At 36.2% G+C, this 26,109-nt stretch overlaps 1 protein-coding gene and 1 pseudogene across 2 annotated transcripts in view; both read left to right on the top strand.

The window, feature by feature from the left end:
- LOC125346970 (ATP-dependent translocase ABCB1-like) overlaps positions 1 to 26,109 on the top strand; it is a 323,723-nt gene that overhangs the window by 219,969 nt on the left and 77,645 nt on the right. Inside the window, exons 1-15 of one of the 2 annotated variants that reach the window (XM_048339948.1) lie at positions 4,361 to 4,583; positions 5,118 to 5,289; positions 8,697 to 8,821; positions 10,383 to 10,554; positions 12,792 to 12,905; positions 13,041 to 13,151; positions 13,314 to 13,439; positions 13,541 to 13,744; positions 14,980 to 15,150; positions 17,687 to 17,848; positions 18,887 to 19,063; positions 19,578 to 19,724; positions 20,312 to 20,419; positions 20,666 to 20,743; positions 24,869 to 24,952. In XM_048339948.1, coding sequence (XP_048195905.1) covers positions 4,363 to 4,583; positions 5,118 to 5,289; positions 8,697 to 8,821; positions 10,383 to 10,554; positions 12,792 to 12,905; positions 13,041 to 13,151; positions 13,314 to 13,439; positions 13,541 to 13,744; positions 14,980 to 15,150; positions 17,687 to 17,848; positions 18,887 to 19,063; positions 19,578 to 19,724; positions 20,312 to 20,419; positions 20,666 to 20,743; positions 24,869 to 24,952 — 2,172 coding nt within the window. In that variant the 5' untranslated portion in view covers positions 4,361 to 4,362. Of the gene's footprint in view, positions 1 to 4,360; positions 4,584 to 5,117; positions 5,290 to 8,696; positions 8,822 to 10,382; positions 10,555 to 12,791; positions 12,906 to 13,040; positions 13,152 to 13,313; positions 13,440 to 13,540; positions 13,745 to 14,979; positions 15,151 to 17,686; positions 17,849 to 18,886; positions 19,064 to 19,577; positions 19,725 to 20,311; positions 20,420 to 20,665; positions 20,744 to 24,868; positions 24,953 to 26,109 lie in introns of those variants that run through there. The other variant, XM_048339947.1, reaches the window with a different exon arrangement.
- Positions 23,211 to 24,482, top strand: LOC125342340 (annotated as a pseudogene).

Below are 26,109 nucleotides of genomic sequence, written 5' to 3'. Positions count from 1 at the left end.
CACTATTTGGACTTCTAGATGATTAGTGTTGCAGATACATCCCAGAGCTTTTGATATCAATAACTGGACTTTGAAATCTTTGCTATTATCAAGAAAACACAATAATAGATGCTGTGGGATATGGCCAAAAAGGAACACCACTACACTGTTGGTGGGAATGTAAACTTACTCAATCAGTCTGGAAAGCAATATGGAGGTTACTCAAAAGACTATACACAGAGCTACCCTATGAACTGGCAATCTCATTCCTGGGCTTTTACTTGAATGACCACAAACAAATCCATACTAAAGCTACCAGCACAACTATGTTCATTGCAGCATTATTTACCATATCCAGGATATCAATTCAACCCAGATGCCCCTCAGTAGATTAATGGATCAAGAAAATGTGGTATATATGCACAATGGAATTCTACTCTTCCATCAGAAAGATTGTACTATTTGTAAGGAATGGATAGACCTTTTTCTTATAGCATTTCTTACCTTGCCAAAATCTTTTTTTTCATTTTTATTCCTATCTGACTTTTTGATAGGATAGACTAGCAGACTTCTCTGAGCAAGACCTTCAATTATTGTACTCTTGATTTTTGCAATGACCGCAAGATTTAAAATGTGCCTTCCCATTGGTCCAGAAGTCTTGACTATAATAACTTAGCCTCTAAAATATGTGTCACATGTATCTCTATCTTCATAAATTTATTCTTGTAGCATACACAAACAACCACAAAACACAAAAAGAACAAAACTAAGGGGTTGGAGATTTAGCTCAGTAGAAAGGCACTTGCCTGGCAAGTGTCCTGAGTTTAGTCCTCTGCTCTGAACTAAAAAAAAAAAAAAGTTGGCTGCCAGTGTCTCCCACCTATAAAGCTACTCAGGAGGCTGAGATCTAAGGATCATGCTTCGAAGCCAGCTGGGGAAGAAAACTCTGTAAGACTCATCTCCAAAAAATTACTCAAAGAAGTTGAAAGTGGTACTGTGTCTCAAGTGGTATAGAGCTCACCTTGAGCAAAAGAAGCTCAAGGAGAGTGCCCAGGGCCAGAGTTCAAGCTCCAGAACTGGCAAAACACACACACACACACACACACACACACACACACACACACACACACGCATGCACGCACACCTGTACTTATGTCCACATGTATATAATAGAAAATCTGAAAATACACAAAAATGTTGGAACACTGTCTATTTCTTTGTGTGTGTATATGTGTGTAATTAGATGTTTGAACTCAGCTTTGATTTTATTAGGCAGGTGGTCTACTAATTGATTCTTGCCACCATCTCATTTTGCTCAGATTATTTTTCAGATAGACTTTTTGTTGTTGTTTTGTTTTGTTTTCAATAAGTAGTCTGGACTATAATCCTTCTATTTATAGTTCTTGCCATGGTTGAGATGGCAGAACACCATCACATCTAGCTGTCGGCTGAGAGTGGGTGTTTATAACTTTTTGCATGGGCTAGTCTCAAAGAACCATTCTTTCATTCTCCTCCTGAGTAGCGATGATAACAAGCATGATTCACTACCTTTCACTAGAAGCAATTTTTAATGTATTTAGTTCAGAAAGGTTAGTATTTATTAATTTTGGATGACATTTTATAGTGTTTGTCACATTGTTCTTTATATGTGATAATTTTTAAGTAAAAGAAAAAGTAGAGAAATCGCTGGTGTTTTCTGCCCATTATCATAGTTATTCATGAGGCTAAGATCTGAGGATTGTAGTGTGAAGCCAGTCTAGGTAGAAAAATCTCCAATTTAACATTAGAATACAACAGTGTGGTAGAGCACCAGCCTGGGAAATAGTTCCTATGCACCTGAGAAGTATTTAAATGGATGTCATAATGCTAATAAGCAATTAAAACCATTTGACCTACTAATAGAAATGTGTTTGATTCATTTCTGTATGCTGAAATTGATAGAGACAAAGGGGACATCAATGATATATGTTTGTTTTGTTACATTTTAGATAATATCAACAAAACTGAGATCCTGGAAAAACTGGAACGAAACATGTCCAAGTAATTAGACATTTTTCTTACTGTTGTTTCATTAAACTTCTGCCTTCATTCAGCTACATTATTACCATGACATTTGGAGGAAAACAATTGCATTTTTTGTTTTCAAAGGGGATACAAATGCAGAATTTTTTTAAGGAAAATGTTTGCTGCATAAAAAGTACAAATGTAAAAGTTTAGCTTAAATTAAGATAATATGTGCATTCACAAATATAGAAATAAAATATACAAAGAAATTCTAGAAATTTTAGTCTTTGAAAATATAAATTGTGAATTATCATTTTCAATTATTCTTCAATATTAGCTATGTCATGTTTGCTTTTAGTCATGGTATGATAATAAAATTAGCCAAGAGGACTTTCCTTAACTCAGTGTCTACTACTACACAGTGAAGTAAAACATCCCAGAAGATAGTCTGAACTCACATCAAGACACTTTTTAAAAAATGATTTACATATCAAGCAGTTTGCTCGCAACAATAGTTTATAACAGATGTTCAAAGGTATATGTTAGTGATTCTTTTTTTTTTTCAGTCCTGGGGCTTGAACTCAGGGCCTGAGTACTGTCCCTGGTTTCTTTTTGCCCAAGGCTAGCACTCTACCACTTGAGCCACAGCACCACTTCTGGCTTTTTCTGTATATGTGGTGCTGAGGAATCGAACCCAGGGCTTCTATATGAGGCAAGGACTTTACCACTAGGCCATATTCGTAGCCTATGTTAGTGATTCAGATGATAATGATCCTACAGTTTTCTATTGGTGATCCGACAGTTTTGAAAATAAGTGGATACTGTATCTTGAAGGATAAAAATCAAATATCCCCAATTATTCTTGTTAAAAGGACTTGATTTGTATATTGAGAAAACTAGAAGAACTTAGATGTTTAAAATCTGTTACATTAAAATAAATATTACATTACATAAAATAAATTACATTAAAATAAATATTACCTTAAATAAATTAAAAAACATAATTTTGTTTCTTAAACAGGATTTCATTTTTACTCTCATGCTATCTGTTAGTACTTGAATAATCATTAATGGTAGAGCTAAATAATTGAAATTATGTCTTCTATGTTACAATTATATCTTCTATAATAATTTATAAATTACAAAATCTAGCTATATGAATCATGTTGTAAAAAGCAAGATTCCTGATGGAATGTCCATAGAATTATGAGCAAATATTATCCAAGTATCTGCTTTTTATATAGCTAACTTTACCACTTTTGCACAGTACAAACATTGGTAGAATCTAGCAAGTAGAGAACTTTGAAAATGTGAAAATTATATACAGTGTTTTATTATAGAATGTCTGCCTTTACCTTAACAATGTAGTGAAACCCAAGAATTACTTCTTTCTAAATAGAACTACATAGCAAGGGAACATTAATTCAATCTTTATAAAAACCAGATTGCTTTTATCAAAATATAGGTCTGGTTCTGAAATGCTTATGTTTTTAATTGTTAAAGACTTAAAAGGTAAGGATACCTTTTAATATAGTTTCTGATGGTGACTTTGAAATATGTACAAATACTTTTATTCTTTGGTTGTTACTGAACAGCTAAGCTCTATCAGACTAAAAACAGTGCCAAGGACTGGGGGGACCATTTGCATTTTTTGGCTCTACTTTGTGACAAATTTTGTTGCTTCTTTACATTACCCAGTATACAGAGGGCTCATCTGTCAATGCTGATATAATAAAAGCAGATAATACTACACTGATAGATCTCCCCTGACATCCCTACCTATCACACATTCTCTCACAATTGCTGTTATTCTCTGAGTACTTACTTTGTGACAGGCACTAGCTCAAGCCTTAATTTATTTTTTTTTTATTACTGGTTCTGGACCTTGAAGTCAGGGCCTTAGCCCTGTGCCTGAACCTTGGGGACTCAAGGCTGACACTCTACTACTTCAGCCACAGTTTGACCTCTGACTTTTTTGGTGGTTAATCACAGGTAAGAGTCTTATGAACTTTCCTTCCCAGTCTTGCTTTGAACTGTTATCCTCAGATCTCAGCCTTCTAAGTAGCCAGGATTGTAGGTGTGAGCCACCTATATCCAGTTGCCAAACTGTTTTTCTTCCCTAAATCTGAGGCTTTAGAAAGGTTAGACAGCTGGCTGAATATTCCACAATAGCTGAGAATTGTACAAAAGCAAAAATCACTATTAATCATTCCTCCAAGACTGGTGCAAACATAATGGAATGAGTGGGATACTGACCAGCAACTTTTTTCAACCCCTTTTCATATGTTAAAGGTGAGCAGATGTCCAGATAACTGACAAAGAAATACTGGGTGATCTTTTTGAGGATGTTAACATTGATTATTGATTACAACTGGAATAATGTGTGTCATGTTCTTCTTTCTTAGGTATGCCTATTATTACAGTGGGATTGGTGCTGTTGTGCTTGTTGCTGCATACATTCAGGTGTCATTTTGGTGCCTGGCAGCTGGAAGACAAATTAACAAAATTAGGAAAAAGTTTTTTCATGCTATAATGAAGCAGGAGATAGGCTGGTTTGATGTGCATGATGTGGGAGAGCTTAACACCGACTCACAGAGTAAGTACCTGGTTTAATGTATACCTTCAATCTGGCTCTTATTCTGAAGGAAATGAGTAGATGTTATCAGAACTATTCAGACATGTCAGTGTCTCACACACAAGTAATTGTGAGAATATATGCGCAGCAGCCATGTTTGATACTCCTTCTTTCTCCTTGTACACTTTCAGGGTATGGGCCACTGAATAAGGCATTGCATTTGTTAAAATCAAGAAAGACTATGAAAGTGTTAGTACAATAAATAATGTGCAGTAGAGAAACAATATACTTTCAGGGTAAATTTCCCAACAATTCGAAATGTTGGCCTTGCCTATTTCTTGAGTACATCATGCCCATTTTCAGAGGCTTACTACAGATTCCTGTTGTAAATAAGAAAACTGCTTACTTGAAAACATCTTGCCAGTTAGAACAAGCATACAAGTGGGCCCTAGCTGTAATACAATGTATCCAAACTTAAGCAAAAGGAAGCAATACTGAATTCAACAGAGAAATTCTGCATTTGTACTTCTGATATTATCTCTGACACTGTCTTTTCTAGTGATGTCTCCAAAATTAATGATGGAATTGGTGACAAAATTGGAATGTTCTTTCAAGCAATGGCAACGTTTTTCATTGGTTTTATAGTAGGATTTATTTGTGGCTGGAAGCTAACCCTTGTGGTTTTGGCTATCAGCCCTGTTATTGGACTGTCAGCTGCTCTCTGGACAAAGGTAGGTGATGCCTGTGAATTCAGATTTAAACTCTCAGTACCCCATGAAAGTGTGCTTTAACTATGAAATTTTAATTACGTGTTCAATACCTGTTTTAAATCTTTACAAATCAGGGCTCTATGCTATCCTTGCCATTTGATTATTTAACGGAGGGATGAGCAAGAAGGAAGGATCTTTTAAATGTCATACTCCATTTTCATAAAAAATGACATGTGAACTGTGAAGATCTGTGTTCTGTAGTAGACAATGCCATATTCACTTATTAAGTGGAGATTCAAATTTAGTGAAACATTTATGTACCATTCAAACCACAGTGATGACATGCATATACCACCATATTCACCTGTGGTATCCTGAGGGTCTTTGTCATAGAGTGGGGAATTGAACCAGATTGTTCAGATAGTCACATGAATCTGCATCATCAATAATATAGCTTAGAACTCAATGTGTGTGTGCATGTGCACTTGCACGTGCCTGTGTGTGTGCATGCATGAGTGTGTGTGCTTAGCAATATAGAATGTGACATACTAACGCGAAATTAACAACTTATTGAAATGCTAAGTTTAAAATATTTATAATTCTCCTGCTACTGGCCACCTCCAGTGTGGACAGCTGGGGCATCTCAAGATTTCCAGAGGAGCAGAGAAGCCTTGCTAAAGCAGGTCCTGTGAGCTTCCTCTACTCTGCAGAGCTGTTGGCTCAGGGATGGAGCTGGCATCCTAATTCAGACCCAGTGCTTTGCATGAATCAGAAAATAACGGAGGTGCAGCCCTAAGAAGAAAACTTTGAGAAGTCCGAAAGGTCTAGTGAATCAGTGGTATATCATTCAGATACCAATGACAACAGGATACATACAGTACAGTGCCTGCCTATAGAACATCATTAATAAATATATTTTTATTTATTTATTTATTTTTATTTTTATTTTTTTTTGGCCAGTCCTGGGCCTTGGACTCAGGGCCTGAGCACTGTCCCTGGCTTCTTCCCGCTCAAGGCTAGCACTCTGCCACTTGAGCCACAGGGCCACTTCTGGCCATTTTCTGTATATGTGGTGCTGGGGAATCGAACCTAGGGCCTCGTGTATCCGAGGCAGGCACTTTTGCCACTAGGCCATATCCCCAGCCCATAAATATATTTTTAAATGTATTCTTTTTTTTGTCAAAGTGATGTACAGAGGGATTACAGTTTCATAGGTAAGGCAATGAGTACATTTCTTATCCAAATTGTTACCTTCCTCCCTCATTTTCTCCCCACCTTCTGCCCTCCCCATTTTCCTCCCCCACCATGAGTTGCACAGTTTGCTTACAGCATATAGTCTTGTAAATATTGCTATTGCATTTGTTTGGCTTTTTATCCTTTGTCTCTCGATTTTAATATTCCCTTTCCCTTCCCTAGTTCCAATACATGTGTATACAATGTCCAGGGTACCAAAATCAGTTACAGTGACATCAGGGTTAAAAACTGAAAGAAAGACAAAAGAAAAAGACATTATTTTATATGGTATGCTGAAAATAACAACAATGATATACCACTTGTTTCCATAACTTGGAGCTCATTTCGCTTAGCATCATCTTATGTGTTCATATGGATATAGCTATTGAGCTATGGTGATCTTCTGCTAAGATTGTCCTAGACATGTACTAATTATTCCCAATGAAGGAAACCATAGAGTCTATATTTCTTTAAGTCTGGCTCACTTCATTTAGTATGATTTTTTTCCAAGTCCTTCCATTTTCTTACAAATGGGGCAATGCCATTCTTTCTGGTAGAGGCATAGAATTCCATTGTGTATATGTACCACATTTTCTTGACCCACTCATCTATTGAAGGGCATCTGTGTTGGTTCAATATTTTAGCGATGAAAAATTATGCTTTTATTTTAACTGTAGCTTTTTAATGCAGCTTGAAGTTTGGTGTTAAAATTCCTCCAGCACTGTTCTTTCTGCTAAGGATTGTTTTTGCTATTTGGGGTCTTTTATTGTTCCATATGAATTTTTGGATTGCTTTCTCTATTTCATTAAAGAATGATGTTGGGATATTGATGGGTATTGCATTGAATTTGTAGATAGCCTTTGGCAGTATTGCCGTTTTCACAATGTTAATTCTCCCAATCCAGGAGCATGGGAGGTTTTTCCATTTCCTTAGTTCTTCTTTAACTTCCTTTTTCAGCTTTTTAAAGTTCTCATCATACAGGGCTTTCACTTCTTGGTTAATGCTATTCCTAAGTATTTTATGTTTTATGAGGCTATTGCAAAAGGAATTGCTTTCCTGATTTCAGCTTCACTCTTCGCATTGTTGGCCTACAGAAAAGCCATTGATTTTTGAGGATTTATTTTCATTAATAAATGTTTATTTCCCCATTATCCATTCATTCCTGTATGCATGATTGCTTCTTTTACTTTCACAGAAGAAAGGAAGAAATGCACTTAAATAAATGAGAACAATTTTGATTTTGTTCATGTCAAGATGAATAATCATGTAATTGAGAAAAGAATCTCCTGATACCTGAGAATTCCCTAGTGAAAAACTGTGATATTGTTCAACCAGAATTTTTATTATAAACTGGTTGTGTGTGTCACTTAATAGTTGGTGGCATACCTTGGCATTCCTGGCACAAGTGGTAATCTTATTGTTTTTCCCATACCAAAATACAGGTTTATGATAGTTCATATGTGCTTGTCTTTTAACAAGAGAGATTATTTCCTGGGATTATTGATTTGAAGCAATATAGACTCAAGATTTAAATCCTGAATATTGAAACAGCAAATTCCTTAACTGCTCATGCTTCCATGTACACACACACACACACACACACACACACACACACACACACACACACACAACTCAATGTGCAATTCTGAAGAAAAAATAAGATCTTGTGTACATAAGGTGACAGAGTGAGTGCTCAGGAACCAAGCCGAAAGATCAAAGAACTTTTAGGAAACAAAGGCCTCTCTAGTGTCAGAACATGTTGTTGCTTCCAGCAGCACCAGCCGAGGAAACTGCTTAAACTGGCATGTGAGACCTTCTTGGAGGCACTGGTTAAAGGAACCAGAGTACTATTAACAATTGGTCTATTGAGAGCACAATACATTTCCTTTAACTAATATTTGCTTTCTATAGTTGTTTATAATTATGCAGGGGTATATACTCTTTTTTTTTAATTTAACATCTCCCCAAAATTTCAAGTATATTTAGATAAGAATCAATGATTTTTTTTAGTGGAAATTTTTAGTTAAACAGAATCATATGTAGTATATCAGTTAAAAAAGAATTTAAAGTAGTTTATAGAATTAGGATTTATGCAAAATTAAGATTTGGGTCTTTATGTGCACTAATATACTGGAAGTACCTGTGTATCAATTTCTTTTAAAATTTGTAGTGATCCCAAGTTGCATTTTAAACAGATATTATCTGCATTTACTGATAAAGAACTCATGGCATATGCAAAGGCTGGGGCAGTAGCTGAAGAAGTCTTAGCAGCCATCAGAACTGTGATTGCCTTTGGAGGACAAAACAAAGAACTTGAAAGGTTTGAGCCTCTTTCTTTTAAGTAATAGAAATGTTAAGTTTGGGTCATCTTATGTGCCCTTTTGTATGACAGAGCTAATTTTAAGGATGTTCTCAATATGACTATATTTTCTTAAGTAACTTAATGAATGGATCTTTTATTACATTAATAATGAAGTTACAACTCTAGGTATACTCAGCCTATATCTATGAGTTCAAGGAATTTTTTTGGAATTTTGTAGATGGGTAGTGAGATAAAAATAATCTCCTTGGCTGTAATACATTCATATAGCTGATTTTTTTTCTTACCAAGCTACTTCTTTATTCTCTAACATTGAATAGATATTTTGCATAAGATCAATGGGAATATTTTAATTTATGTTTTATATTCTTTCTCCTCATCAAATAAACCTCATACTCTCATGAAGTTTACATTCTAGCAGAATGGAAAAGGTAACTTGTAAATTAACATATACCTAACACCACTTAGAGCATTGGGATACTAACGTAATTTAGTCATACGTGGAATTATTTAGAAAAGCATTAATTATAGACTTTGAAATAAAAATTAGTGTGCTGATGAGCATGAGGAGAAATTAAATATAGTGGATTAGGATGTACATCTTTGAGAGTTCATATAGGCTGAGAACTAAGATTGGATGACTGGGAAGAACCTTCCAAATTTCCTGAATACTTACTCTGAGTACTTCCCTGTGTCCAGGAGATCCATAGAGCTCACTTGAAAGAGAGGAGATTCAGGTGGTCGGACTAGAATGCACGGGACTTGTGTGCCAAAGAGAAAAGTAAGGAATTTATCCCAAGAGCACAGGAAAGGGATGAAGGTGTTAAACAAAGGAGTGATGCTCATGTCACTTTTCTTCTTAAAAGGTTTGACAAATGAGTGAGGGCTGTCTAAGGGTGGAATCTGGGACCAAAGAGAGAGTTCATAATGTGGTCCCAAGGAAGATATGGAGGTCTAATTTCTTGAGAAGTATAAATTATAAGATTTTTTAGTATCATCTTCAGTTTTGTGGTGCTTCTCAGTTCTTTCCTCATTCTTTTTTTCACATAAGCGATCAAGTCTTACTCTGACTTTGTCTTTAATGCCTCACTGGTCCTTCCAATAATAATTGAAGGAGGCAGAATATGCGCAAAACCCCACCACTTCTTTAAGGTACTGAGATTTAAATGACTTTCTTGGCTAGTAGTTTCTAGCATTATATCTTTGGTTTATTAATTAATAAAGATGAATGCTGATTTTGAGCACAAGACATTTCTCCCATGTCTCCCATTTTATCTTATGCATAAACTAATACATATTTTATATTTCTTAAATATTGCATCACTTATATCATTATTGCTATGAGGAAGAACTTGAAGATCACCTCATAAATAACTCTATAAGTCTTAGTCCTGGTTTTCTCTTCTGCAAGAAGGAAATGAAATAGTAATAACAACGTCAGACAAAAGGAGAAAATACATGATTATATCAGGGTTGGGCACATTCATACTACTCTAACCATCATTCACCACTGACATATTTCCATACCTTACAAGCATATGATGTAATTTCTTTCTCCCAGGTACAATAAGAATTTAGAAGATGCTAAAAGAATTGGGATACAGAAAGCTATCACGGCCAACATCTCCATAGGTACTGCCTACCTGCTTGTCTATGCAGCTTATGCTCTGGCTTTCTGGTATGGGACCTCCTTGGTCCTCTCCAACGAATATTCTATTGGACAAGTGCTTACTGTGAGTTATATCTAAAAGGGAGTGAGTGAATCATCATTAAAAATGTCAGTGAAAGTGAACAATAGTGGCTTCACTTAAAAAGAATATATATATATATTACATCTACTTTATTGTTACTATAGAGGTGATGTACAGAGAGATTACAATTACATTGGTAAGGTAATGAGTACATTTCCTTTTGTACAGTGTCTTCTGTTCCCTCACTCTCTTCCAGTCCCCCCCACCTGTCTCCACTCACTACTTGTATATTTTATTTTCATAAGTGTCCAGTAATCTCCACTGCTGCACTTTTTCACCTTTTTGCTCTTTTCTGTACCCCTCTTTTCCCTCTCCTGAAGATATTCACATGAATACACCATACATAAAGAAAAGAAGATAGAATCATTAAAAAATAAAAATTAAAAAAATAATAAAGAGATCTCTTATTTTCTTAGCTTGGAGATATATGTAGGCATCATGCCTTTGTGTTTCTCTGCTAAGAGTACCTTCTTTTAGTCTCACTGTGTGTGAGATCTAGAATCCTGTATAATTTAGCATATGTTTTGAATAAATATTCAATATGCCAAAAGACATGCCTTTGTAAATTGAAGAATAGAAAGGAAATTAAAGGCTCTAGCAAGCATTTTTGTTATCTTTTTTGTTCTTTCTTTTGTAGATCTCCTTGACAATCTCTTTGTAGCTCAAATAATACTAACATTACTCATCCCACAAAATGAATTTTCATTTGATGAGATTATTTCTTTGTTGTTGTTTTTTAAATTTTTATTGTCAAACTGATATACAGAGCAGTTACAGTTTCATACGTTAAGCACTGGATACATTTCTTGTACTGTTTGTTACCTCCTCCCTCATTCCCCCCTCCCCCTTCCCCCTTTTCCTTTTCCCCCCATGAGTTGTTCAGTAGATTTACACTAAACAGTTTTGCAAGTATTGCTTTTGTAATCGTTTGTCTTTTTTACCCTGTGTCTCTCAATTTTGGTATTCCCTTTCAGTTTCCTAGTTCTAATACCTGTATACACGGTGTCCAATGTACTCAGATAAGATACAGAGATAGTGCAGGTACAACCACAGAAAGGGGATACAAGAGGATCATCAATAATAGAAGCTACAGTTTCACATTGCATGTTGAAAGTAATTACAACAGTGCTACAACAGTCATTTCCATAACATGGAGTTCATTTCACTTAGCATCATCTTTTGTGTTCATAAGGGTATAGCTATTGGGCTCTTGTGATCCTCTGTTGTGACTAGCCTAAACCTGTGCTAATTATTCCCTATGAGGGAGACCATAGAGTCCATATTTCTTTGGGTCTGGCTCACTTCACTTAAAGTACCCCACGAAAGACATTCTCACTCGCACCCACAAAGCAGCTTCTTGAAGATTATTTCTTTGTACCAACCATGATATTAATTGTTTCAATTTCATTTTCTGCTATGCTGTTTCCAAAAGAGGCAAAATGTATGCTTCGATTTGCTTTCAAATTCTTTTTAATGAGTCTCCTGAATTTATGGAAGCATACTCTTTAGTTATACAAAAATATGTTGAGTTTTTTTTTCTTTTTTTGGAATTGAAGTCAGGGCCTGTGCACTGTCCGTGGCTTTTACTCTGAAGGTGGATGAGGTGGTGGTTGGAAACCCTTCTAGAAAGAAAAGTTCTCAGGCCCCGTCTCAACCAACAGAAAGCTTGGTGTGGTGGCATATGTATATCATCCCAACAAGTGTTAGCAGAAACACACACTTAAATTGTAGATCAAAAACTAACACTGCACGCTAGCCTGGCCATAAATGAATAGCTCTGTTAAAACAAATAAGGAATACAGAAAAGACTAAAGATGTCACTAAAGTGGTCAGTGCCTGCCTGTAAACTGCAAGGCCTAGAGTTCATATGCTCATATTGCCAAATGAAGTAGTAATACTTGCATTTTAATGGTCTGTTTTTACAGTTTTAATTGACAAATCATAATTGCATTGCTGTTTATCAGAACTTCCAATAGAATTTATTCTGGGGAGATAGGCAGAGGACTCCTAGACTAAACAGGATGTAACCTAAAGACCTCATAATTCACATAATATATTGTGATATATCTGGGTATATTCTGTTAATTTCAAACACTTAAAATATTTTAGCACCAAATATTCTTATGTTGCCTTTCTGATTTAAAATAGAATTAATAATATTGGAAAAGTATAAAAGGATTATGGTAAAAACTAAGTAAATTTGTGTTTCATATACTCAGGTCTTCTTTTCTGTATTAAGTGGGGCATTTAGTGTTGGACAGGCAACTCCAAACATTGAGGCATTTGCAAATGCCAGAGGTGCAGCTTATGAAATCTTCAAGATCATTGATAATGTAAGTCTCACATGGCTATTTATCAATCAATACAAAAATTGAGAACCAACCTGGTTTTCATTTTATCTAGTTCTGTACAAAATGTCATTGAAAACTTGTTATTGAAGTAATCTCCTAATATTTTCTACTATTTAGAAGCCAAGCATTGACAGCTTCTCAACAAGTGGACACAAACCAGATAATATCAAGGGAAATCTGGAATTCAGAAATATTCATTTCAGTTACCCATCTCGAAAAGAAGTTAAGGTACCATGATAAATGATTAAGCTATTCAATGAACAATTTCTGATACTTCCCCTTAGAGAGATTTTTTAAAGGGAAAAGTGTATTTGAATGGATGGAGGTATCAATTTATACAGTCTGTATCTCTGAATTGTCTTCTTGCTTGCTTCTCGCTCTACTTGGTAGATCTTGAAGGGACTCAACCTGAAGGTGCAGAGTGGCCAGACGGTGGCCCTGGTTGGCAACAGTGGCTGTGGGAAAAGCACGACAGTCCAGCTGATCCAGAGGCTCTATGATCCCACAGAGGGCGTGGTGAGTTAGACCTGCAGCCATCAGCGGTGACCACCACACCTCACTCTGCTGCTGATTCCAGCTAGCAATGAAGGAAAGTCACCATTGTTCTAAAATTCCAGGTCAGTATCGATGGACAGGACATTAGGAGCATAAACGTGAGGTATCTGCGGGAAATCATTGGTGTGGTGAGTCAGGAACCCGTGTTGTTTGCCACCACAATAGCTGAAAACATTCGCTATGGTCGTGAAAATGTCACCATGGATGAGATTGAGAGAGCTGTTAAGGAAGCCAATGCCTATGACTTCATCATGGAGCTGCCTCAGGTGAGTCTGCCTGTCATTGTCCTTGTCCTTGTCCTTCAGAGATGCACAGAACTAGAGCTACTGTGATCTTCACAGTTAAGAAACCCTGGTACACTGGAGGACACCCTGGAGGGGAAGGCAATATGTCTTTGGGTTCTTAAGCTCTAGCAGTAGCATATAGTGGTAGACACATTTGTTTTTTGGTTTTTGGTTTTTGGGGTTTTTTTTCAAATTTTTATTATCAAACTGATGTACAGAAAGGTTACAGTTTCATACGTTAGGCACTGGATACATTTCTTGTACAGTTTGTTACCTTGTCCCTCATACCCCCCTCCCTCCTCCCCTTTTCCCTTCCCCCCCACCCCCCCACGGAGGTGTTCAATTCACTTACACCAAACAGTTTTGCAAGTATTGCTTTTGTAGTTGTTTGTCTTTTTTTACCCTGTGTCTCTCAAATTTGGTATTCCCATTCAATTTCCTACTTCCAATACCAGTATACACAGTTTCCAATATACTCAGATAAGATTACAGAGATAGTGTAGGTACAACCACAGGAAGGTGATACAAGAACATCATCAATGATAGAAGCTACAGATACACATAGGACGTTGAAAGTAGTTACAACTGTTTCCATAACATGAAGTTCATTTCACTTAGCATCATATTATGTGTTCATAAGGGTATAGCTATTGGGCCTTGTGATGCTCTGCTATGACTTGCCTAAACCTGTACTAATTATTCCCAATAAGGGAGACCATAGAGTCCATGTTTCTTTGCGTCTGGCTCACTTCACTTAGTATAATTTTTTCCAAGTCCTTCCATTTCCTTACAAATGGGACAATGTCATTCTTTCTGATAGAGGCATAAAATTCCATTGTGTATATGTACCACATTTTCCTGATCCATTCGTCTACTGAAGGGCATCTGGGCTGCTTCCAGATTCTCGCTATGACAAATTGTGCTGCAATGAACATTGTTGTGCTGGTGGCATTACTGTGATTTTGTTTGTGGTCTTTTGGATAGATACCCAAAAGTGGGGCTGCTGGGTCATAGGGGAGTTCTATATTTAGCCTTCTGAGGAATCTCCATACTGCTCACATTTGTTTTTAATTGACATTTAGTGGTGCTAAGTATTAAAAAACTAGACTGTACTGCTGGTAAGAGTTGAATTGTTTGGGGAATTGCTTTCCAATTTAAAATAAGAACTGAGATAGTTAATTGTTTTACCAAATCCTCCTGTGCTTTTTCTGTTGTAGAAATTTGACACCTTGGTTGGAGAGAGGGGGACCCAGCTGAGTGGTGGACAGAAGCAGAGAATTGCCATAGCACGTGCCCTGTTTCGCAACCCTAAGATCCTCTTGCTGGATGAGGCTACGTCGGCCTTGGACACAGAAAGTGAAGCTGTGGTTCAGGTGGCTCTAGATAAGGTCTGTGAGCCCAGGTGAAACCAACTGTTTCAAAAGCATAAAACATTTCCACTGCTGCTTGGTGCCACTGGTTTACCCCTGTATGCCTGTATGCCTCCTAGCTACTCAGGAGGCTGAGATCTAAGGTTTGGAGTTCAAAGCCAGCCAAGGCTCTTAAGAAAGTCTGTGAGACTTATCTACACTTAACTACCATAAAACTGGCAGTAGAGCTGAGCCTCAAGTGGTAGAGTGCTAATCTAGAGTGCAAATGCTCTGGTACACAGCACAGGCCCTGAGTTCAAGCCCCACAACTGACAAAGAAAAAAAAATCATTGCTAGTTCTTCTTTATTTTACCTTAAAAGAAATTTTTGATAGCTTCTTGGTGGTCTTACCACTATAGAAGCAAATGATCTATTGTAGTACCTTTGAACATTTACTTTATGGAGAGTAAGTTTTTTGTGTGCCTGAAAATTTATATAACGTCATTTTTATTTTAGAAGAATTTTATGAAATCATGTAGTTCGAATGCACTTTGAGGCCTTAAATAAAAAGCTTCTGGCCTCTGAAGTTTTGTGTTGTTTTCTCTTTATTTCTTTGCTTTCTCATCTTTATTCTCTGATGTGTTTTTTTTGTTGTTGTTGTTTTTGAGCAGCAATGGGTATATTTTCATCTAAGGACCATGAGTCTTTTCAGTTACACAATGGGAAATAACCTGGTTATTTAGTTTTTAAGAATTTATAATACTATAAACAGAAAGTACAATCCAAAGGTGCACCTCAATTTTCCAAGATTCCAAATGTCCCTTCAGGTATCTGGGAAATAGTCTCTTGTCCTCAGGTCAGGAACTGAAAGCTTAGGATACTGAAAACCTATTTGAGTCATGGAATCTCATGTTGCTATTGACAGAGTTTGACCTTCTTAGAATTTTTGAGTCTGTAAAATTTACCAAATAGAACTTCAGGGCTTTCCGTGTGTGTACATTGCATGCTTAATCTTCCCCGTGTGAGGATTACAGGGTCACCTCTGTGAGAACCAAGGATGTTTTGGAGTCGAGCTATGACTTTAGGTATCAAAGATGAACCTTATGTGCTTATTCTATCTGCTGCCTAACAAAAACATTGTATATGCCTGTAAGTATTGTCATTGTGTTCAATAGATTTGAACATTAGAAAAGTAGCTTATGAAACATTTTGTGAACTAAAATCAGGATAGATGGTAGAATTGTGACTCCTTTTTTTTAGCTCCTCATTTTGGTTGAACTTATGTTTACATATTGGCTTATCTGTATTTACTTATACAATAGAATAACATATCAAGTTCAAAATAAAAATAATTAAAAATAATCTCTTTAGAAACATTTTTTCTTTAGAGCATAAATTTTGGGAGGATATTTCACCTGCTTCCTTTTTCTCCAAAATATTCCAAGAATTGGTTCATTGTTTTCTATAACTTCTAAGTATTTCCACCAGATTTTTCTCATCTACTTGTCCAAAAAAAAAACCCTAAATAACAGAGAGAGAGAGAGAGAGAGAGAGAGAGAGAGAGAGAGAGAGAGAGAGAGAGAGAGAGAGAGAGAGAGAGTTGAAGCAAGCAAAAGAAAAAAGAGTAGAAGGAGAGAGAGGGCAGGCAGAAACAAGGGGGCGGGAGATAGGTAAAGGGAAAGGAACGGAATAAATTTCTGTCCCTGTTCCATGTCAAATTAATTGTAAGACTGAAGAAAGGGATGACGGAACATGACACGTTGTAGTTATAAACTGAGTGGTAACTCCTATATGCAACTTCGTAAAATAATAAGAATATAATTTTTAAAATGAGATCAGGCATTTAAAAACATCTACTGAGCTTTTTAATTTTCTCACAATGCTTGAATATTGGAACAAGAAACATTAATCACTTTCTATAGATGTCATTGCTGAGTTCTTTATGTGTGCTAACATTATTTATTATCATAACTGCCCTAAGAAATTGGTACTAATATTGTCATTTTCCTATGAGTAAACTTAGCCTACATCTTGTTTAAAAATTACAGCTACAATCCTAAAAGAGGATACAGGAAGATTTTAATTTAGGTTAATAGAGTGCTGAAACCTGAACTTTATTACCTCATATTCCTATCTGCTTATTACTGTGAAACAAAGGACATATGATTCCTAGGCATTATTAGATAGAATATACTTTTAGAGCTCTCTGGAGCTCATGTTCATTTTGATTGATTAGTCCTTACACTGTAATGGTTTTTTGTCTGAGGCCATGATAAAAGCACTAGCTAGCTAAGCATACCTCATATCCTAAATTTAATCCTCTATAGCTTCTCTTTCTTCCCCAGGGAGGGGCAAGTCCTATTACTACTGTAAATTTAAGCTGACAAAGGTTAACATATTTACAGCCATAAAATAGTACTATGCCAATGTGATGTTTGTGTTTGCATGTACTATGATTAAACATTATTTTAAAGACTGTCTTCTTTGACTTTGGTTGGTTTGCAAATGTAAGTTGGGTGGGTGAATTTTGAGATGTAGTGATTCATGTCATCTAAATCCACATCTGTCTTTTTAGGCCAGAGAAGGACGGACTACCATTGTGATAGCTCATCGCTTGTCCACAGTTTGTACTGCTGATGTCATTGCTGGTTTTGATGATGGAGTCATTGTGGAGAAAGGAAATCATGATGAGCTCATGAAAGAGAAAGGCATTTACTATAAACTTATCACAATGCAGGTACAGAGATCTCTCTATGGTTTTCCTAATGTATTTTTTATTGAAAGTTTTATTGCTCTTTTTAATGCTGATAGTAAATGTTATTTGACTTAATTATCTTGAAAAGTAGGGGGAAATATATTGGGGATACAAGATCAAATACAGAATCAGAATTTTATTGCAAAAAGAGGAAGGCACTAAGGGGTACTTAAGGAAATGCTTAAAAATTAGATTTCAAGCTAAGCTATCTAATTTTAAAGGTTAGCTATCCTCATTTGGCTACTGATTGGTATTTAATTTGGAAAGTTGAAATTTGGTAAGAGGAAAATGCACAAAAATTATGAAGCCTAAAATAATGTAATACATCTCCGTATTTTACATTGATTTCATGTTGAAATGGTAATATCATTGGATGTCAGTAAGATCTTTGATATGCCAGAAAAAAATAAATAATTTAAATTTATTTTTCCTCTTTTCACATTTTTCATTGCAATTACTATAAATTTTGAGTGACAAATATGGCTCATATTGCTTTTTCTATTGATAATATTGATCCCAAGAAAACCTCAGTATGCCTTACACCCCAGAAAAAATGATTATATTATATACATACAGAAAGGATACCATGATAATTTAGCTTTTGCAGCAGGAATACTGATTATTTTGGGCTTTTCATTTTCAAATACATGACACAAAATGAAACAGTACAATCCTAACTATTTAGGAGGCAGATATCTAAATACTAAAGCTCGAAGTCAGTCCAGACAGACACATTTGAGACTCTTATTTCCAAATAAGTACCAAAAACCTAGAGGTGAAAGTATGGTTCAAGGGTAGAATATCAGGAAAGAGTTGAAAGGAAAGTGAGAGTGTGTGCCTGGAGTTCAAACTCAGTTACCAACACATGTGCACACACAAAAGAAAGAAGTCACAGTTTAACTGAATCATCTCCTATCATTATTTCAAACATGATTTCTTCTTGATGTTGATGTTTAGTGATTAAGTTTTCATTGGTTTAGCCATCCTAACTAGTCTTTACCTATTTCTCATTTATTTTAGACAGGAGGAAATGAAGTTGAATTAGAAAATGACCGTTATGAGTCTAAAAGTGAAACTCATAGCTTTGATATGTCCTCAGAAGACTCAGGATCCAGTCTAATAAGAAGATCAAGTCGCAGGAGTATTCATGGCCCACTAGACCAAGAAAGAAAGCTGAGTACAAAAGAGGAGGCCCTGGTATGGATAATGATAGAAAACTTTATGTCCAGTGTTTCTACTAGTTGTGTGGGCTGGAGTTGGGGTAAGAGTGGGAACAAAAAAATGGTTTTCTAAAAATCCTTCAGAACTATTCTCTAGAGTATTCAGAAGCAAAAGGTCAATATGTTACAATCAGTTCAGAATTTATGAATAAGAATTAATGAATATATTTGTAGAATTTATAATATGTAGTAGTGGGTTGTCAGATACTAAAATTTCTATTGTGCCTATTGGCATTTATAAAGATTCTTTTCATCTTCTGAATGTTAGGTCAAGAGCTGAATGTTTGTAGAAGCATTATGTATCTCTTAAAATATAAAGGGTTCTATACTGTAACAGAATTTGTTGGTCCTTTTTTGAAGCTAAATAACTATCAAAAATAATGGAGATAATAATGGGACATACTCTTTTTCAAAAGTTGTGACTTATGGGAAAATGGTATATCATGAAGTTAATGATAAATTATTCTTCAACTAGCTTTTATGTTTTTCAGGATGAAATCGTACCTCCAGTTTCTTTCTGGAGGATTCTAAAACTGAATTTAACAGAGTGGCCATATTTTGTGGTTGGTGTTCTTTGTGCAATTATAAATGGGGGCCTGCAACCAACATTTGCAGTAATATTTTCAAGGATTATAGGGGTAAGTGTTGATGTCCTTTTTTATATTTACTTAATGACTAAATAAATTATCACTGTAAACAAGGCACAGAAAACAATCCATTTTATGTGAAAGCAGCTGTCTTAATGATCTTAAGGGCACAGGTCTGGTTTGTGATAGGAAAGTTTGTTTTGTAAACATTCCTTTATACTGGGTTCTATCCAGGGCTCTGATAATTTCTTAAGTCCCTAGATTTTCTTTTCCTGAAATAGTCAATGAAACTGGTAAAATGACTTTTCTATATCTGTCAACATTGTGCTCAAGAGGTAGTGCTAGCCTTGAGCAAAAAGAAGCCAGGGACAGTGCTCTAGCCCTGAGTCCAAGCCCCAGGACTGGCAAAAGGAAAAAAAAAAAACCTTTGGATCAATTTGTAAATGACACCTCTTGGTCTGTCTTGGTGTCCAAAGAAACAGAATGCAGGTGCCTTTGAGGGCATCAGTATTCCCAAAGCCAACCCAGATTTTCAGTGTAGTGTGATTCTGTCAATCCCAGAATTAGACTAGATGGGAAATAGATCAGACAATTTCTGTAATGCCTGAATTAACAACCCTTTTAATATTTTCTCAAAGGTTTTCACAAGAAATGATGATCCTGAAACAAAACGGCAAAATAGTAACCTCTTTTCACTGTTATTTCTTGTAATTGGAATTATATCATTTATTACAATGTTCCTGCAGGTAAGTATCTACATTATTCCTTTGTTTTCTGGGTTGGGGTTGGGGGATGAGATTTACAAACATTTCTGTTATCTGGCTTTCCTTGTCAGATCCAAAACACTCTCCTGTCGTGGTCACAGGTGTGGTCCTACACCTTGCACCATAGCACATGTGACTTTGTCTTAGCAATGATATTAAATGCCCTCTTTTTATATAATGGATGTCTGTGTTTCTTACCTGACTCTTGTGTGTTCTTGTTCCTCACAGGGCTACACATTTGGGAAAGCTGGAGAAATCCTCACCAGGCGGCTGCGGTACATGGTTTTCAGATCCATGCTGAGACAGGTAGGGCTGTGGCAGTGGATTCCTGGAGTGTATTATACTCCATGTATAGGCCTAGTGGGGTCAGGCAATAGGAGCTTGGCCTTGTTGCTCACAATGAGCTCACATATTGTTAGTGATTCTTTAGTCTATCTCAGAGAAAAAGCTGAATCTATCCCGCATCATAAAGTCATTTGATTTGGTGACTTCATTGGGAATAAAAAAAATGGGCTCCTTTGAAACGAATGAAGTTGATACTCCTCTACCTTTTATTTCAGAAATAATAAAGCTGGAGGCTGGTGATTCACACCTGTAATCCTAGCTACTCAGGAGGCTGAAATCGAAGATGATTGTTTGAAGTCATCCTGGCAGGGCAAGAAAGTCCATGAGACTCTTATCTCCAATTAACCACCAGAAAAACTAGAAATGACACTGTGGTTCAAAGTGGTAGATTGCTAGCCTTGAGTAAAACAGCTCAGGGACAGTGCCCAGGCCCTGAGTTCAAGCCCTACAGGTGCCAAAAAAAAGAAAAGAAATGAGAGATGGTGCATGTGGAAACGATCTTTGATACCTCTCTCTCTTTGTTTTTTCTGTCTTTTTTCTTTTCCCTGCAGACCCAGTATATTCTGTCAAATTTCTTTCCGCTAGAAATGTTCCCTGCATTCACTAATCCATACTCATTCCCATTCCTCACTGCCCAGTTTCTTTCCTGGGGCCACACTGATATGCTAATTTATCCTGCGCTGTTAATAACTGATGATGATTTAGAAGAGTGTCTCTCAGTTGAACGTGTTTAAAACCCTGCTGTTGGGAAATGTTTTCCATGCAAGGAGAGAGTGACATGTGGATTGTAACCCAGTGCAGGCCAGTTCAAACTGGGAAACTTTATCAAAAGGAAATAGTTCCATGTGACCTTAAAAGTTTCCTTTTTATGTCAGTGGTCATTTTCATAAAATACTGGTTGCCAGTTGCCCCAGATATACCAGGGAGATTTGAACCCCTAACTTGGAAGAATCTGTTTAGTGTGTTGGAATTTCAACAGGACATTCACCTCTTCCAAGTTGTCTATGGTCTCACAATCCTTTTCTACTGTTCTCATTACCACTTGAAAAACAAGAACCTATTCTGGGATTAGCAGATAATAACAGACAGGCTGAATCTGATGGGTTATACAGCACTGTTTTATGGGAGAACTTGTCCTTGGACTCTCAAGGCAAACAAATTTCACTTATGAGTGAGACTTGAGTCCTGGGCAATCATTTTGCCAGTCTCTTGGACAGCACCAAGTCCATTGTACTCTCAGAGCTGAGTAGAAAGTATGTGTAACATCCTCACCATGAATTGTTCTACGGGGTAACATATAATAAGCCTTCTGTTTGCAAGATATAATACCAACTATTATAAATCATTTAAATTTGATTGGTTGTAGCCTTCAAAAAAGTTATACTACAACAAGGAAACAAGCAACTAAGAGTAATAAAAAGCAAATTGATACAAGCTAGAATAAGTTTTACCATTTTTATTAAATATTTTTGGAAAAAAATATGTTTTTACTTTCATATGAATGACCAAGTATCTTTTTTCATACTATAGTTACTCGTGACAGACATCAATTCATAGTTGAGTCAGTTTTTATTTAATTTAAGAAAATAAATGATTTTACAAAAGATTTGTATTTTGATGCAAGATTTGACCTCAGGGGCCTTGAATTTACTTGCTTATGGCTTAGTACTGTACCACTTGAATCATGTTCCCAGGTTAAGCTTTTTGGTGGTTAATTAGAGATACAGTCTTGATGACTTTTCTGTCCTATCATGCTGTGAATCTCAGTCGTCTAGGTTTCAGCCTGCAGGGTAGCTAAGATTACAAGTCTAAGCCACTAGCACCCTGATATAAAGAACTTTTAATATTCGTTGCTTCTGATGATTTCTTTTTAACCCAATTCTTTTATTCTGCTCAGAACTGCAGAACTGTAGTTGAATAGTAGTTATTGCTCAACTTTCTATTTAGATATCTAATAAATGTTTTATACTTTATTATATCCATATTTCAACTTTCTTTATTTTTACATATGTATATATTTTATTACAAAATATTAACTATGGATGGTATTTTCAGACTTGAATCATTTGACTCTGTTACCTTTTTCCCTTATACCCTCTTAACACTCTTTTTTTTAATATATTTTTTATTATCAAACTGAATTACAGAGAGGTTACAGTTTCATACGTTAGGCATTGGATACATTTCTTGTACTGTTTGTTACCTCGTCCCTCATTCCTCCTTCCCCCCTCTCCCTTTCCCTCCCCACCCCATGAGTTCAGTTGTTCAGTTCATTTTCACCAAACAGTTTGTAAGTATTGCTTTTGTAGTTGTCTTTTTTACCCTGTGTCTCTCAATTTTGGTATTCCCTTCCAATTTCCTGGTTCTAATACCAGTACTTTCTACTCTTTTTGCTTTTCCATGCTTATTTCTTACCAACTCTTTGACCATGTTGTTGGTAACAGCATCAATCTAAAATCCTTGAAGGCTTCTCTCTGTGTTTAAGATTTTGATAGCCTTCATACTATTTCTATTTCCTCCTTCTTTATTCTGATCTTAGTAGGTTCCTTCTCTAAGGCCAGAATGACCCTTCTAAAATGAGCATCACTATGACCAAAAACCTGCTGAGACAAAGAGCATTACTCTAGCCACATGTCTCAGGGTAAAGTCTGGAATACTTACAGATACTTAAAGGTCATACATAATATACCCCAGACACCAGCCAAATGTCATCTTTTGGAATGGTACATTTTCTATTCGCATATTCTACTCCATCTAGTGAATCACTGTGTATGGTGTGGGAAGAACGGAGCAGGGGGACACATGAGGACAAATCTCTCTATTAAAAAGCAGGTTTTGCAAAAACAAGACCTCAGTTATAGTGTCACCACTGTAGCAGATCCATAGGGCTTCCAAGCTGGGCTCCCTCGAGCCACTGAAGATCCACAGTGACCCCTTGACTCCTTGAGAGGCTTTGTTGAGAGCACAAGACAAAAACAGGATTATCAACACTGTCTGAAGATGTGTAGCCTACAGATTCTGAGAAGGAAATTTATAGTCAGGTGAATGTAGTATTAAAAGATGCAAGAAGCATTTTGGAAGACTTGGGATCCTACAGAGGAGCTGGCTATGAAATACAAGAGGAATCCAGCATCAAGCAGACTAGAAGTTGCAGGAGAAGGCATGAGGTGTAGTCAATCCACTAGTAGGAAAGTTTAAGAAATGTTGAGACATTTTCCAGAAATTAGAAACTGCCTTATGTGGTCTCTGGAAGCCTTGACAAGTACCAATGTTACCCAAGTAGCACCTAGTGCAAGTACAGCTTCTTGCTAAATAGTTTGCCAAAAGTTTTCATTTCATATGCCAGTTTGATTAACTCAAGATAACAAATCCTGACACACAGAATAATTTCATCTTCTATAGAACAATGAGTTATATGTGGATTAATAACATTCCCCCAAAAGGAGAAAATAAATAGGTAAATAATAAAATGACTAATTAAATATATATGCTAACCCAGATCCAATGCAGAAAATGTTAAGTGATCCTACAAAAAATGTTTATCAGAGAATAAAAATGCGCCAATAATACCAGATGGTTAAGCTCTATGGCTAGTGTATGCAGCGTCATGCCAGAAGTACTGGAATACAGAAACAGATTTGCATATGAAGGAATAATGTCATTCTGCTTGAGGACAATGGTAGGTGTCATCATACTCTGAGACCCTGCACATTTATTGGGGAGCTAAAACAACCAAAATTGACACGACCGTTCTTAAGGACTGACCTCAAAATTGCACAGAACTCTACTTTCAGGTACACATGACATTGTCATTCTTACCCTGCTCTATGTTTCTCTTTTTTGTTTATTACCACTGTAGATAGTATATTTTTGTTTACTTGTGTTCTCTCGCTCTCTTGAACCAAGACGTTATGAATTCTTAAAGCTTGCTTCTTTGGCTGTAGTATTCTCAAACATTTTGGGGGGGACTGTGAAATTTCCTGTTTATGTGATTTAATTAAACCTGACCCCAACACTTTCCTCCACAAGCTAAGAATCTAATAATTAGAACTTTAAGAGAAAAAAGAAGTCTCTTCTGTTCCACAGGACGTGAGCTGGTTTGATAATCCAAAAAATACCACTGGAGCTTTGACTACCAGGCTCACCAATGATGCTGCACAAGTAAAAGGGGTAGGTGCCTTCTTGCTGATGGGTTTGCTTTTATTCTATTGTAAATCTTAGGATGGTGAGAGTCACTTTCCCATTATATTTGTTATCGTCATCATCATCACCATCATCATCATCATTTATTAGAAAATATGAAAACATATCTAACCAATAGATATATAACATGCCTTATAAAGTATATGTCAGAAGTGTTACTTATACATTGTGTACCATATAATGTGCAGATAATGTATAACATTTTTTCTGTCATTGCTCTGCGATTAGTACTATAAGATACATGCAAAAGAACTGTTACTTGGAAAAGTGATCTCAGCATATTGTCGGGACCAGTCTATTTCAGTGAAAAATATCAGTAGAAATTGTAATTGCTGGTGATAAAGTAGGATACATATTGTTTCTTTCAGAATGTTTATGGGCATTGCAGTTGAGAAGAAAAAAACCCAGAAGATTGAAAAAAGACAAGCTAATAGAATTGGGAAATCCTATTAAAAATTAGCCAGGAGTAACTCTTAACTCAAACCCTCTGGTGTTGATTCTTGGTGGAAGTGACTATTTCTTTTGCTTCATGGTGATTTATAAGATGATGTACATGACAAAAAAAACCCAGCCATCTCTACTCCCTTCATTTTGAATCTATCACTATTTATCTTTCATTCTTTCTTTTATGCGGTACTACACTGGTGATGACTAATAGATGAAGCTTTAGGAAAGACAAATGAGATGATGAGCATATAAACAAGGAGAGTTGCAAAATTTTAATACAGATCTTAAGAATTACTGCCATAACACAGATCTCTTTGCATATACCAAACCAGTTAAAAAGACAAGATTTTCATCAATTTGTAAAAGACAGTGTCTTCTACATGAACTGTTAACTATGGATAAGACACAGGTCTTGCCTTGATGGAGTCTATCTTGTAGATCAAATTTCAAACTGTGCTGTTTCAAAAATGGAACTCAGGTATGGGACTAGAAGCTTTGTAAACGTCAAGGAAAAAGAACCCAGTACTATGATGATATAAGCAAGAGGATTAAGATAGGAAAGGTGTCATGCTTATGGATGTCTGGAAGGAGTGTTGTGAGCAAAAGAGCTGAAACATTTATTCCTCAGATAGCAAGCAATGAAGGACAACTGGATGAATGTGAGAAAAAGAAGTACT

The sequence above is a fragment of the Perognathus longimembris genome, chromosome 2 (genome assembly GCF_023159225.1).
Source record: "Perognathus longimembris pacificus isolate PPM17 chromosome 2, ASM2315922v1, whole genome shotgun sequence".
NCBI classification, from domain to species: domain Eukaryota; kingdom Metazoa; phylum Chordata; class Mammalia; order Rodentia; family Heteromyidae; genus Perognathus; species Perognathus longimembris.
Note: the sequence above shows the minus strand (reverse complement) of the source record. Positions and strands in the feature narration are given on the sequence as shown.